Below are 14,585 nucleotides of genomic sequence, written 5' to 3'. Positions count from 1 at the left end.
CTGAGGCAGCTTTGACAAGCGCCGAGGCAGAAGGGTCTGTGGGAGAAGGCACTGACAACCCTGATTTGTGCTGTTACTTCCTCACAGCTTTCCTCCGGCACCGCTGCCTCTCCCCCACCCCGCACCGCGGTGCCAGCCCCGCCGGCCCCGATCCCACCACCGGCCTCGGTGCCTCCCCACCACCGCCTCCTGAGGAGCAGCACCGCACGGCACCACCCCTTGAAGCGGCTCCGGGCCCTCCCCACCGCGCTCCGCCCCAGCCGTGCGGCCTGCAGGCGCCGGCCCGCCCCGGCCCCGGCTGCCGGGGCGTGTGTTAAAGGGTAGCGGCCGAGCCCGGGGCGGGGGGCGGAGAGCGGTAGGGAGTGCTGCCGGTAAGCGAAGGGGTGGTCCTGCCGTCCCCCTCACCCCGTCCCGGAGCGGGGGTCGCTCTCCTCCCGCTCTGCGTTGTCGCCGGGATGGCGGGGAGGGAGAGGGAACGGGAACACGCCGGGCCCGCTGCCAGCCGTGTGGGAGGGATGACCTAAGCGTACCGGGAAATAAAGCAGCAGAAGGGCGAACCGCGCAGCCTTTTGCCCGGCTTTCTACCGATTCCGGTGCGGGGAGCTCCGTGCCTGAGCACCGGGCCTCGGCCCCGCTGCGGAGACAGCCCCTGGGCCGCGGCGGAGCTTCCCCACTTGGGCATCCTCGGGCTGTGGGAGAGGGGTCGGGGACCCCCTTTCTGCAGCGGAGCGCTGAGTTAAGGGGTGCATGGTTCGTCTTCCAGGTTACAGTCGTCTCCATTGACTCTGGTGTTTACCCCACGATCCGTATCTTCCTCGCAGACGAGCAAGCGTTTAGCTCCTGTGCTGTTCAGCCAAGGTAAAAAGCTCCTGCCCAGCCTCCTCCGTGCAGTAGTTTGTCAAAGTCAGCGTCAGGTTAAGGGCAGAAAGGCTGGATTAGGCTGGACAGAGCCCTTGTGAGGCTGCTGAAGGGCTGTGCGATGGGCTTGTCTGCAGAAAGAGGTTTCTGTGGAACTGGGAATCCTGAACCAAAAGTGAGGTACCAGAAAGGACATGGAATATATGGAAAGGAAACCATTGAAGGGTGTTTTATTCCGTTTCCCAGCTTTTTTATTTTGCCATCCCAGGAGCGTGTCCGCCCTAGATAGATGGGAAGACCATTTACGGTAATGGTGGAATTTGAGATTTCAGGCCCTACTAATTTTCAGGCCTAAAAATTTAGTCTCCATAATGCAGGTGAATCCTGAAACAGTGAGGGAAATCACAGTGGTACCATTAAATGTCTAAAACCTAACACCCCCCCACCCCCCACCCCCAAATCAACACCTCAGCCAGCCTTAATTCTGTGGGTACAAGCTCTCAACAACTGACTGCTTATGAAGCTATGTGTTTTTCATGGGTCGTGATCCTAAGTATTTTTATTACTGTGTTTCTTGGCAGCTTTTTGAATGAGTTTTGAATTGCATACTTAGAAAAAAACATTCCAATCTCATCTCTGGTGTTTTAGTGCCACATCTTATTAGCTTCAGTCCGTTAATGCATCAGAAAGATATAGCATAACCTGTCATAAATAATCCATAGTCAGGCTATTCCCTTTGCATTACTGATGTATTCCAGTTGACAGACTCGTGGTCACTTTCTACAAGCTAATTTAATCATTAGATCGTATCGTTTTTTCCATTTGATAAGACCCAAATGAGGTTTGAATTTGTAAACAGGGTGGGTTTAGCAAACAGCTGGCAGATTGGACATTTTTAAAGTACAGTTGCTGGTGTTCCTCAAGTTCATTAAGTCTCAGTGGATACAGAGAATAAACAGTAGTTTATAATTTTCTAGAAGGCTGGTAATTTCCTCTGGTAAAACTTGCACTGGTATGTTAGTCTGTTTGACATAGCCACTGTGATACCTTTCTGTTTACTGCTTTTTTTATTCCTTTTCCTTTGCTACAGGTTGAAAAGATGGGAAATGCAGAAAGCAATGTGTATCAGAATTACCTTTCCAGATTCCTTCCTGAGGAGCAGTCTGATATTGATGGAGTATTTGACACCATATCAGGATTGAGTGGTTCAGCTGCAGGAAAAAATAGCAAAGCTCCAAAGAAGACTGTGACTCTGGCAGCACTACAGGCAAGACAATATTATTCCTGATATATCTGCATTGAACATAATTCCAGAAAGAACTAAAGACATGGCAATAGTTACTTTTTAAGGGTTGCTTTTTTTCAATTTAATAGTATGTTCTGAGGCAGAATGAATATTAAACTTTTTCTTTCAGTTTAACATGAGTAGTGACTTTCAGGTTTGTATTGGTTGTTTTAAATTGCACTGTTTGGTCAATTTGCAGCTTTCCTGATTCTGAACTAAGTTGGGATATATGAAAATTAATATTCTTCCCCCTGGAGTCTGCTTGAGAAGCTGTCACATAGTTGGTTTGTATTTGGTTATGTTTTCCTCAGTTGCATCACTGTCTCTAATCTTTTAACTTACATTAAAAGCAGAGGATTCAGTTTTGCTTGATTAAGCTGTGTCTCTCTGGTTTAGGTGATTAACATACATTATGCTTTCTGATTAACTTTGCATTCATTTTCTAATCAAGAAGGAAGAGGAAAATGATTTGTTGCAATACTTGATAACTTCAGTTAGGCAGGAATCAAGTGGCCAAATGAATGTAATAGTATAAGTGCGTTTTCATGTATGTTGCACAGTTAATGGAATCAAATTAAAACTTGGTGAAAGAAGCAGGTTATTTTAAGACATTTAGCAGCCCAGCTTTAGTCTTCTTCCAGCCTGGCTGTTTATGGACCACCACCAGTTTGGAAATAGTGGCGGTGCTGCTGCACAGCTTTTCAGCCCTAGTACATCCAACAATCTGGTTCTTGGTGTCTGTTATTTGGGACCTGGAAGAAGTTCCTTTTCTAGTTTTGCCCATAGATCGATATGATCTTCAATAAACGTTTGTCTTTTCCTGCTTTTCTGTTTGCAAACTTAGTATCTTTTGAAAGACTGTAGATGCCTAATTCCTCAGTGCAGGCCTTTTGCAGTGGAATACCTACCTCAAAGGTGTCTGTGCTCTTGCCTCAGCTAGGTTGATTGTGGCAGTTGTTTGAGGTGTTTGTGCTCATGCCTTAGCTAGGTTGGTCTAGCAAGAGTCTGGTCATATTGGTGAGGCTCCAAGCATTACCTCATGTAGGTACCACTCTTCTTAGGCTCAGTGCTTTACTAGAAGGAAACTACATGGATTCTGGACCGGAGCAGGCTGCACTGCAGAGCTTGGAAAGCAGGCAGAGCAGGTATCTCCAGATACTTTCTTGAAGCCATTTCAGACAAGGATTCTAAACTGTCAGAGGTGTTTTTTAGATGCTTACTGAAGATTAACTTTTACAGTCCTTTTTTGCCCCCCTGGTCTACTCATTGTAATAGCTGCAAGCATAACAAAACAATGCAACAAAGTGGTGGGTAGGAAAGGGTAGGGAGTAGGTGGGTACTGTTCCAGTGTGAAGTAAAAAGCCCTTCAATACAGGGTTTTTACGTTCCCTGCTGCTTGTCCCACTTCAGGCTCATATAGTACTTTCAGAAAGCCTCTTAAAGACAGCTGTACCCCTTGTGACTGTCCCTCCCTCAATATGAAGCACTCTAATGTACAAGACTGTGGCTGCTAATTCTGCCTCTGCTTAAATCAATGGGAGTTTTACCACTGACGTCAAGAAAAGCAGGGTAGAGGTTGGCATATTGAATATTGCCCTATATGCACATTACCAGCCATTAACAGCCCTGGTGGCTTCAATAGGAGTGGTTTTGAGCCAGCAATAGATGGGTGGTAACAGCTGGAGTGCTTTTATGCAGCTGGAGTTCCATTGATTTCAGCATGGTCCGCACTGGGCTACAACTGGTACATAAAAGTCAGTCCAGGTTGGTATGTTATTCACAACACTTCGTGCAGTGAAGACGCTGTGCAATAATGTCCTAGTGTATGGATGTATTTTAGATTATTTATTTTTAAACCATGTAATTATCTTGAACACTGTGAGAGTTTCTTGAAGCCAGTCAGATCTTTCCCACAGTGTTGTGATTCATGATGAAGTATACCAGTTAGATTCAATTCAAAGCGCCAGTTATGCAGTTTAGATGAATAAGTTTTGATTTCGACTGTCTTAACATTAGGGATGCCTTATAATAATCAGGCAATCTCAGTTTTGTTCCATGCTTGAATTAGATGTTGCTGGGTGGATGGAAACTTCTCAGAATTGTTTCTGTGTGTGCATGACGGATAAACACATTGCCTGCATTGTCTTAAGGCCAAACTGAGATATGGAAAAAGCTTTAATTTCTCTTTTTTTTTTTTTTTGAAGTATTCTTGAGCTCCACTATCAAAGGTTTAAATTTTAGATGTTGGCCTGGCAGAGTTGTAGGCCTTTAAAACATAGTTATCATACAGAAACCCTGTTAACACTTTACAGTGTTGGGGTTTTCTTGAAGTCCATGGCCTTTGTAGAAAACCATAATTAACTTAAATCACTAAATACTATTGAAAAGGTGATACAGAGTTGTTTTTTCCGTTTTTTTTTTTCTCTTGGAAACCCAGTCCTTTGACAAAAGTTTGCTGCTGGTAGTAGGTACTTGGTATTGAAATCCGTCATTCACAGTGGTACATGTCAGCACAGATTGGCTGGAAAATATGAGTTATTTTTTATTTGTAAAATATGTTCTTTGCTGTTTTTCTCATTGTAGGCGTATACACGGGAGCCATTACCTGAGCGAATGACTGTTCGGTTATACAATGGAATGAAAAGTATTGCCCTGACTGGGAAATCATCTGGGCTGAATGAACAGATTGCTAAGGAGCAGTTTGTAATTTTTATGTCAAACCTCTTAAAAGGGAATGCAGATGAGAAGATTACCATAATAATGAAAATGATCTCCAATACAGAAGGGCCTGTGAAAGGCAAGCAAATTCAAGAGGTAAACAGGCATTTTAATGTGTTGTGGGGATATTAAGAGAACAGAAATGGGTAGGTAATTTGAAGGTAATCTTCAGAGCACAAGATTCAAAACAAGGGTTCCTGACTTTTGTATTTTATTTTTTTTTTTAATCTCTGTATGCTACTATCTTGCTGATCTGTGACAAACAGTGTAGGCAAACCATGTTATATGGCGTGACTGTTTCAGCTGAGGGCCTTCCTATGCTGAATTGTCTACTTTGGGAAGCAGGATCTGGATTTTGTGGCATATGCTGTTTTGTGTGATGTTTCACAAACTCTCTTTGAAGAGTGCTGAGACTGGCTATACTGAAGAGCCAGCAAGGGTTATGGTGTGGCTGGTGCTTCTGGGAACTGAGAATGTGTTTTCTAGAGCTTTAGTTGCAGGATAGATGTGTGAATCAAATACGTAGCTTGCAAGGTGAAAGGGTGGCATCTTGCAAAACTAACTCCTACCACAGTAAAAATTGGACTTTCACGCCATATTTTATGGAGATGATTTGTGAAATAACATTTACAGAATGTCTTGAAAAAGGATACTTTTCAAGACTTACGAAACTGAAATAGCATTTCTGTTATTTCTGACTTACTATGAGATGTTTTTGCCATTGGGTTTACAGCATCAATACTGCACAACTTTACTTTTAGAAGGTCCTTTCAATCTCTTGGTGATTTTATTTAAGAAATGCCAAAATGGTGATGTTTTAACTTTTTAAGTTCACAGAGGATCTGATCATGTCTGTAGTCCATGTACTGAGCTACAGGAAGGAACTGAAAGGTTGGAATTCAGAGAATACTAGGGATTCTGCAAGTGGAGTAAAGGCTATGGCCTCTCAGCTGCTGTCAGAATTGAAGCTTGCAGGTAAGTAGCACTGATACAGTATATCCTAGAATGGCACAGAGCTCAGCTACTCATTGATTTTACAAGAGTTTTTTTCTCTTCAGGTTGCATCTTTGAATTGAAATAGTGAGACCAGTGTTTCAAACCTAGTGCTTTGTGAATGACTTGGGAATTTTATTTGTTTTACTGTACCATCTTTCTCCCCTGAATTCATAGAATCATAGAGTAGTTAGGGTTGGAAAGGACATAAGATCATCTAGTCCCAAACCCCCTGCCATGGGCAGGAACACCTCACACTAAACCATGTCACCCAAGGCTCTGTCCAGCCTGGTCCCGAACACTGCCACAGATGGAGCATTCAGAACTTCCTTGGGCAACCCATTCCAGTGCCTCACCATCTTCACAGTAAAAAACTTCCTCCTTACATCCAATCTAAACTTCCCCTGTTTCAGTTTGAACCTGTTACCCCTTGTCCTATCACTACAGTCCCTAATGAATTGAATAAACACCACCCAAGTCTTAGAAGGCAGATGCAGGGACTGTGAGAATGAAGACCCTGGGCCCACTGTAGGGGAGGATCTGGTTTGAGACCATCTTAAGAACCTCAACATGCGCAAGTCCATGGGACCTGATGAAATCCATCTGTGGGTCCTGAAGGAGATGGTGAATGATGTTGCTAAGCCACTGTCCATCATATTTGAAAGATCATGGCAGTCAGGCGAAGTTCCCGATGACTGGAAAAAGGGAAATATAACCCCCATTTTCAAGAAGGGGAAAACAGATGACCCAGGGAACTACAGAGCAGTCAGTCTCACCTCTGTGCCTGGCAACATCTTGGAGCAGATTCTCCTGGAAGGCATGCTAAGGCACATAGAATCATAGAATAGGGTTGGAAAGGACCTTAAGATCATCTAGTTCAAACCCTCCTGCCATGGGCAGGGACACATCACTCTAAACCATCTCGCCCAAGGCTTTGTCCAGCCTGGCCTTGAACACCGCCAGGGATGGAGCATTTGCAACTTCCCTGGGCAACCCATTCCAGTGCCTCACCACCCTAACAGGAAAGAATTTCCTCCTTATATCCAGTCTAAACTTATGTTTAAGTTTTAACCCATGAAAAACAACAAGGGGCTTGGTGACAGCCAGCATGGCTTCACTAAGGGGAAATCCTGCCTGACCAATTTGGTGGCCTTCTACGATGGGGCTATGGAACTGATGGACAGAGGTAGAGCAGTTGACGTCAGCTACCTGGACCTGTGCAGAGCGTTCGACACTGTCCCACATGACATCCTTGTCTGTAAATTGGAGAGACATCAATTTGATGGATGGACCACTCGGTGGATAAAGAAGTGGTTGGATGGCCGCACACAAAGAGTTGTGGTCAATGGCTCAATGTCCAGCTGGAGACCAGTAACGAGTGGTGTCCCTCAGGGATCGGGGTTGGGACCAGTCTTGTTTAACATCTTCATCGCTGCCATGGACAGTGGGATTGAGTGCGCCCTCAGCAAGTTTGCCGATGACACCAAGCTGTGTGGTTCGGTTGATACCCTGGAGGGAAGGAATGCCATCCAGAGGGACCTTGACACGCTTGTGAGGTGGGCTGATGCCAACCTCATGAAGTTTAATCATGAAAAGTGCAAGGTCCTACACCTGGGTGGGAGCAATCCCAGGCACAGCTACAGGTTGGGTAAAGAAGAGATTCAGAGCAGCCCTGTGGAGAAGGACTTGGGGGTGTTGGTTGATGAGAAAATGAACATGGGCCGGCAGTGTGTGCTTGCAGCCCAGGAAGCAACCATATCCTGGGCTGCATCAAAAGGAGCGTGACCAGCAGGTCGAAGGAGGTGATCCTGCCCCTCTACTCTGCTCTGGTGAGACCTCACCTGGAGCATTGTGTGCAGTTCTGGTGTCCTCAACATAAAAAGGACATGGAACTGTTGCAACAAGTCCAGAGGAGGCCACGAGGATGATCAGGGGACTGGAGCACCTCCCGTATGAAGATAGGCTGAGGAAGTTGGGGCTGTTCAGCCTGGAGAAGAGAAGGCTGCATGGAGACTTCATAGCAGCCTTCCAGTATCTGAAGGGGGCCTAATGGGATGCTGGGGAGGGACTCTTCATTAGGGACTGTAGTGATAGGACAAGGGGTAATGGGTTAAAACTTAAACAGGGGAAGTTTAGATTGGATATAGGGAGGAAGTTCTTTACTGTGAGGGTGGTGAGGCACTGGAATGGGTTGCCCAGGGAGGTTGTGAATGCTCCATCCCTGGTGCTGTCCAAGGCCAGGTTGGACAGAGCCTTGGGTGAGATGGTTTAGTGTGAGGTGTCCCTGCCCATGGCAGGGGGGTTGGAACTAGATGATCTTAAGGTCCTTTCCAACCCTAACTAGTCTATGATTCTGTGAAATTCAGGAGACCTTTGGTTTGAAGTCCCAGTTTTAAGTGGATGTACAGAACTACTTGTCATGGAACATACCTGTGACTCGCAGGTGGCAGGCATTTATATGCATGTGCATGTATTTATGACTGTATGTCCTTTTACAAAGTGTAGGTTTTATCTTTACACTGTTGTAATAATTGATTTTGCTGTCTTGCAAAGAACATCTCAGAAGTTGTAACTAGGATCCACATTTATTAGTCATGACAACCCAAACAGTGGATGTCACAGGCAATTTTTTCTCAGCTCTGTGGATGCATCTGCTTAAGATAGGTGACACTTTACTGTCACTGACTCCTTTCACATGTGGTTTCATGTCCTTTAAAATAATGTAATAATTGTGTTTACACTTGAAAATCAACAGATTATTTTCCAGACTGAGAGACTTACTACTGTTCCTGTGTGTCTTACTGTTTAGATGGGACAAAACCTGTGGGTCCTCAGCTGATGGAGACAAATTTTGATCAAAGTGTCATTGAGGATTGGGTGTACCGAGTTCCCCAGATCTCAGTTTTCCTCAGTGTTATTACCAGGCAAGGCCTCCATGTTCTGCATTCTCTCACAGACCAAACCAAAGACATACTCAACCTGGTTCCAAGCTGCAAAGGCATCAAGGGAAGAGGATTTGTCAGTCTCTTTGACATCCCATCCATCATATACATCAACTCCCACTTGCCTGCAGAGCTACAGCACAAGTGGCAGCTTTTATTTTCTTCTAGGCTTCATGGGGAAAGCTTTTCACAGTTATGTGCGCATATAGTGAACAAGGGTCCTTGCATAATGATCTTAAAGGACTTAGATGGTTATATCTTTGGTGGGTTTGCATCTCACTCCTGGGAGGTGAAGCCACAGTTTCAAGGTAAAACTCTCTTTTCTGTTTCTGTTGTCTCATGGCTCTGTTAAATGTTGTCTAATCTGTACAGGTACAGGAATCCTGTCCACTTAATGGACACTGTTTTCTTTTATGACATGAAGTATTTCTTACGCTTCCAGGTATATTTTCCTGTGGCAAAAATAACACTAATTTTTGAACAACATAAAATACGTGTTAAGTTGTTATTGCTTTGTACCCAGTCAGGCATATTACTGATTTGTGTTTGTCTGTTATTTGATATTGATCATAAACCAAGTTTTCCTTTAAGTAAAATCTTACCAATCCCCGTGGCTGCATAGGTTGGAAATGAAATGAGGGAAACACAGCATAGGCAATGAGTTAGAGTTTATGTAAGATGCCCAGCAGATGGCAATCTTCCATCTCAGAAGAGCTGAGCAAGGTTAAGCCTCCTGCTGCCGTTTGTGCGCTTGACTTTGTGGTCCCAGCAGCAAAAGGATCCTTTGGGCAAGCTAAACTTCTTGTTCCCTTGAAACCTCTGGGGGGAAGAGAGGGTTTTTTCTGTAACTCTTTGGAAAGAACTTTCGTGATGGCTTTCCAAAATAAAAAAAAAAAAAAAAAAATTCTGGACTCTGGGCAATCTTGTCTTGTTGGGAATCCTTACTTTTGCTACATTAAACACTAAATTCCTGTACTTAATTAGTATTTGATAACTGCCACTTTAGTCCGTTAATACAATATTATGTTATGTTGATTACACATTTGCTTTGTGTGTTTTCCTGATAGACTAACACATGTAGTGTGCTAGACAATCATATCACGAGTGCCTCTGAATACCGAACTGGGCATAATGAAAATTGTACTCTTAAGTCATTGACCCTAAACTGATCTATATATCAGTATAGTCACAACTAAGGGAGCCTGCACTCATACCAGTTTGTTCAGGTCTAGCAGCTGGCCAGTTTTAGATGACACAGTGCAGGCTTGTGATAGGTGTACCCTTGCACAGTAATGTAACGTACTAGTCATGCCTCTGACTCTGCCCTTGGTCACAGCCATATAATCACATTGATTTCTGTGACCCTGTACAGAGTTAACTGAAAATAAACAATAGGTCTAGGTCTTGATGGGAGATTGGTATTGGCTTTCTGAAATTGCAGCTGCTGTCTTTGATTTATTCAGCTGCACTTCTTCAATATTTTTTTCCTACCCTGTTGGTAGGCACAATATTGCTTGGCCAGTTGCTTGACTACAGACGCTTTTCTGTTTGCAGGTGACGATAGGTGCTTTCTGTTCTCTGTTTTGCCCTCTCTTGCTGTTTACACATACACAACCTATAATGACCACTACATGTATTTGAACCATGGCCAACAAACAATGCCAAATGGACTTGTAAGTATTAAGCAATTTATACTGTAGGTTTCATAACTTGCCCAGTTTGGTTTACATGTGTACCAAGTGCTTAGTGTGCTGCTCTGGTTCACAGGGTATGGGTGGACAACACGGGTACTTTGGACTCTGGATAGACAGTGACTATGGGAAGGGACACAGTAAAGCAAAGCCTCGATGTACCACCTACAACAGTCCCCAGCTGTCAGCAAAGGAGGATTTTACACTGGATGCCATGGAAGTTTGGGCAGTGGGAGACTTCCGTGAAAGTGCAGGGGTAGGTGAACCTGTGAAATTGTGTCCTGATTGGAATGGAAGATATGAATGCAAAACTTAGTGTTACAGTTTTCTGATGAACCACTCTCTCTCTATTGTAATGAATAATGTTTTCTTTAACTGGCCCTTATGGTACCATATGTTTTGTAGCAAGCAAATGGCAGAACACTGGTGGAATTACTGAGGGTGCTAGCAAGAAAGAACATCAGGAGCCATGAGGTGATAGAGTCAGCAGAGCAGTATTTTATTCTGAATTTCAAAAGACTTTCTGATATTGAGGAATGGTGTCCCATATGAACCTCCTTGGAGGGGTTCAATAAACCCCACTATTTGTAAACCAGAAAGCAAGCACTGGAAGCTCACAATTAGTAAAGCCTAATCTATAGTTCAGGAAGAGAGCCCAAAAGATTTGTTTATCATTAACTTTGAATTTACTGTTGGTTTACAGAAAACTCATGTGAGTTTATGCTAGTCTTTCTGCACTTGGATTATTTCTGGGAATGAGCAGGCAACCACTTTCCAGTCTCTGCTGTCTGTGTGATTTATTCTGTTGTTGAACTGTCTAGTCTGCACAGTTCGGTGTTTTTTTTGGTTGTTTTCTTATTTTATTTTTATTTTGTTTCAGACTAGATTGATGTGCCCTGTCTGTTTGCTGGACACTTAGCTCTACATAGAAACAGAATAAATTCCTTACAAAAAATGTTGAACTGTACTTCAATCTCTTCTTTAAAAAAAAGTTCACATCTGCACTTTAAACTGAAGTCAGGTTAACCAGGATGTTCTGGCTGGCATGTAACCTGAATAACCTTGAAATAGTTCATTGTCATCTTAAGAAAAGTTTATGACTGTTTTATATAACTGCAGTAATAAAAATTATGTGATGTAATACAGTGAATCTCAAATGCCTTACTTACATAGTATCCATGCTTCGTTGTGACAAGTTAGCAAACCAGATTACTTGCGGACTTTTGAGTATGTCTGTTTCTTGTAGCCTGATATCGATTCACTCATAATGACATTTTAAACTGACTTTGTTTTTTTGTTTTGAAGAAAAAGGGTAAGAAGAGTATCCTGGATGTAGATCCTGAGGCTCAGGCCCTATTAGAAATGGCTGGAAAAAGTCGTCTGAGTGAAGGTCTACGAGAAACCGTTGAAGAGGATGATGAGGATGATAACTGAAAGAATCACAGTAACATGAAAATCCTTTATTTTCCTCCTGACTGTTGATGTTCCTTGAACAGAATGTTTTTTCCTCTTTTTTTTCTTTTCCTTACATTTACCTAATTATCTGGGACAAAGCTTAAGTCTCATACAGTATTTAGGTCCCATACAATATCCTATACAATTACTAACTTCAAGATTTATGTGTATATGTATAGAGATATATATATATATATAAAGACTGTTCAAGACACTGATTAGGTCTCATACCTCAACTGCACTTATTTATTTGTATGCAAACTATAATGATGTCTTACTTTGGTAGACTCAGGTTAGGCCACATGTTTCCATATGAAGGTTACTATTAATCCACATTGCTTCAGTTAAAGCATTAAATTTCATGTTTTCCAAGTCGGATTTTCAACAATGGGCTGCAAGATATCCAAAACTGTATGTATATGGTATTTAGTTTTGTAATACTACGTTGCACAGTAGAGCAGTTAAGAAATTTTCCATTGCTTTTTAAACTTAATAGAACAGAACCATTGAAGTAATTCATCCGTATTCATCCTAAGAATGGGCCACACCTCCAGCTGAAATTGTCTAGAGAAGGTACAGTCTTTAGTAGCCTCACTTGGGACTGGAGTGAAAGATCATGCTGTAAAAAGGATTAACTAAGAAGCATCCACAGGTAATTGGGAAGAGTAGCTGCAGATACCTTGTAAGAATTTTTTTAAATCACCATTATGTTTGTAACATGTTTAAAGAAAACTTTATTTCCACATAATTAATCATTACTTCATTATGGAAAAAAAAATGCACATAATGTAAAATGTATTTGGTTGGGTTTTTTGCTGTTTTGTTGACTGTTCACCAGTCAGCAAACAGTGTTGTCATGTCTCTTGTACTCAGAGCTTTTTCTGCTTGAATCTGTTCACATCTACCAGTAATTATTAGTTTGAACTTGTTAATTCTATGTGTAATTAACTTGTGAAAAATAGCCCTAATTTCTACCAGGGACTGTCATTTCTAACCCAGCAGATTGTGTTTGGTTATTAGTTTGTACGTCTGTCAGTCTTTCTCCTAAGGAAAAGGACCTTACAGAATCTCCTTTGTCTTGGCATGAGTTTTCAGTGCATCTTAGAGAAAAAAAATGTGTTTTAACTGTCTATACAATACTGCAATCCCTTTTTTCCACCTGATGTTTTTCATAGGGAGCCAGATTGTAATGTTCTGAATAATCTGCAATTGTGCCTTAATATAGATCCTATTTTTAAAACTTCTACTAAACAATATGAATTTAACCTTGAAAGGAGAGCATGAAGAAATCAATCTAGCCAGACATCCTAGAACTCAACTGTACATTTTGTATGCTACCTGAACTAATGATTGGGGCATATATGCTATTTGTTCTAGTACAGAGTATGCTGTGAAAGGCCTGAGTTAATGTTCTTTAATCTTGTATTTGCTTAAATAAACCAGATGGTCTCCTAAGTTTGTAACAGATAGAAAAAATGTAAGTATTAAAATAATTACAGATACTTCTGTATTTTTTTTCTTGTCTGTATATTTTAATTAGAATTTCAAATGGTACAAAGTAAGGAGTGCTGTATAGACAGCAAGTAAATACACAATGATCTCTTTAAGGGTGGTGATGCTGGCTTCTGTTTTAACATTTTCAAACTCTCACCGTAAGTCTCAGAGGTATTCTTCACTCAAGCACTGACTAAACATACTGAATACTTGAAGTGATGGCATACAGGAATGAGATGTAATTGAATTTCTGCAGTAACACAGGAAATATAAACAACTGTACTTTCTTTTCCTTCCATTGCAAGGCAGAAACTGAAACCATTTGCAAGGATTTAAAAGAAATTAGTGAGCAGGCACCTTTGGAGACTGTATCTGAAGAGTGTGAATGCACAAAGCTCCTCTTCACCAAAATATTTTAGTGGCCAGGTTTCCTTGCATTTAAAGTATTAGTATACTTAGTTCTTTCTAGGCTGTGAATCCAAAATCATCATGTTTAAACATTTTGTGAGAATCAGTATAGCATTTTGACCTCTGAAACTGTGCTTTTTAGACAAGTTTGTATCTAAGTCTCTTCACTTTGAATTGAAGGTGTTAACATGCGGAAAGAAGAAAACTGACACTAATGGCACTTTTAGCAAATATATCTGTGAAGCATTATTTACTAGGACACTACTGATCAAACTAGCAGATGGGATTATTCAAAATTGTTCTTTAAAAATAAAAAAAGTGGCTCAGAAGAGACCCAGTATTTTTTTCTTTTCTTCCTCCTCTCCCTCCTGAAAGTTTAATCATTACAATGTGTTTCATGTTCATGCATCTAAAACCATCCAGAAAGCATTTGCGAGCAGTAAGCTTAGCTATGCTAAACATCTCTCAATCACTTTTACACAGCTGCTGATCCAGCTGCAAAGATTAACGTCCCTGTTACATGTATGAGTCATCTTTATTCTAGTGTGCTTTTGAAGTGAGTCTCTTCCCCATTAAATCCATCCACTACTGTGTGTCAGATCAACCTTCCACTCCTCCTATTAGTCACATCACTGCAGTGCATGGCAAAAGCTGTCAGCCCAGGGTTGGCACTGTAGCTATCTACTTCAGCTCTCTACTGTCTCTCTCTGCTCTTTGTTTGACATTTCCCCCCAGTTTCCA

The 14,585-nt window shown here is 42.1% G+C and overlaps 1 protein-coding gene across 1 annotated transcript; it reads left to right on the top strand.

Annotated features, from left to right (window-relative positions):
• Nucleotides 1–244: 244 nt before the first annotated feature.
• MEAK7 (MTOR associated protein, eak-7 homolog) lies at nt 245–13,444 on the top strand. The gene is made up of 8 exons (XM_062618334.1): nt 245–320; nt 1,949–2,125; nt 4,727–4,957; nt 5,692–5,836; nt 8,664–9,104; nt 10,351–10,469; nt 10,564–10,743; nt 11,793–13,444. The coding sequence occupies exons 2-8, from the start codon at nt 1,958–1,960 to the stop codon at nt 11,919–11,921; spliced, it is 1,413 nt and encodes a 470-aa protein (XP_062474318.1). The 5' UTR covers nt 245–320; nt 1,949–1,957; the 3' UTR covers nt 11,922–13,444.
• The last annotated feature ends 1,141 nt before the right edge of the window (nt 13,445–14,585 follow it).

Source organism: Pezoporus occidentalis, unplaced genomic scaffold (assembly GCF_034315485.1).
Source record: "Pezoporus occidentalis ecotype Australia unplaced genomic scaffold, CSIRO_AGI_Poc_V1 ctg20, whole genome shotgun sequence".
Classification (NCBI taxonomy): Eukaryota; Metazoa; Chordata; class Aves; order Psittaciformes; family Psittacidae; genus Pezoporus; species Pezoporus occidentalis.
Note: the sequence above shows the minus strand (reverse complement) of the source record. Positions and strands in the feature narration are given on the sequence as shown.

Bases quoted from the DNA above. Each gene is read 5' to 3' on its own strand.
- MEAK7 (XM_062618334.1), top strand. From the start codon at position 1,958: ATGGGAAATGCAGAAAGCAATGTGTATCAGAATTACCTTTCCAGATTC. The intron at 2,126-4,726 runs GCAAGACAATAT...TTCTCATTGTAG, and splicing joins TGACTCTGGCAGCACTACAG to GCGTATACACGGGAGCCATT. The intron at 4,958-5,691 runs GTAAACAGGCAT...TAACTTTTTAAG, and splicing joins AAGGCAAGCAAATTCAAGAG to TTCACAGAGGATCTGATCAT.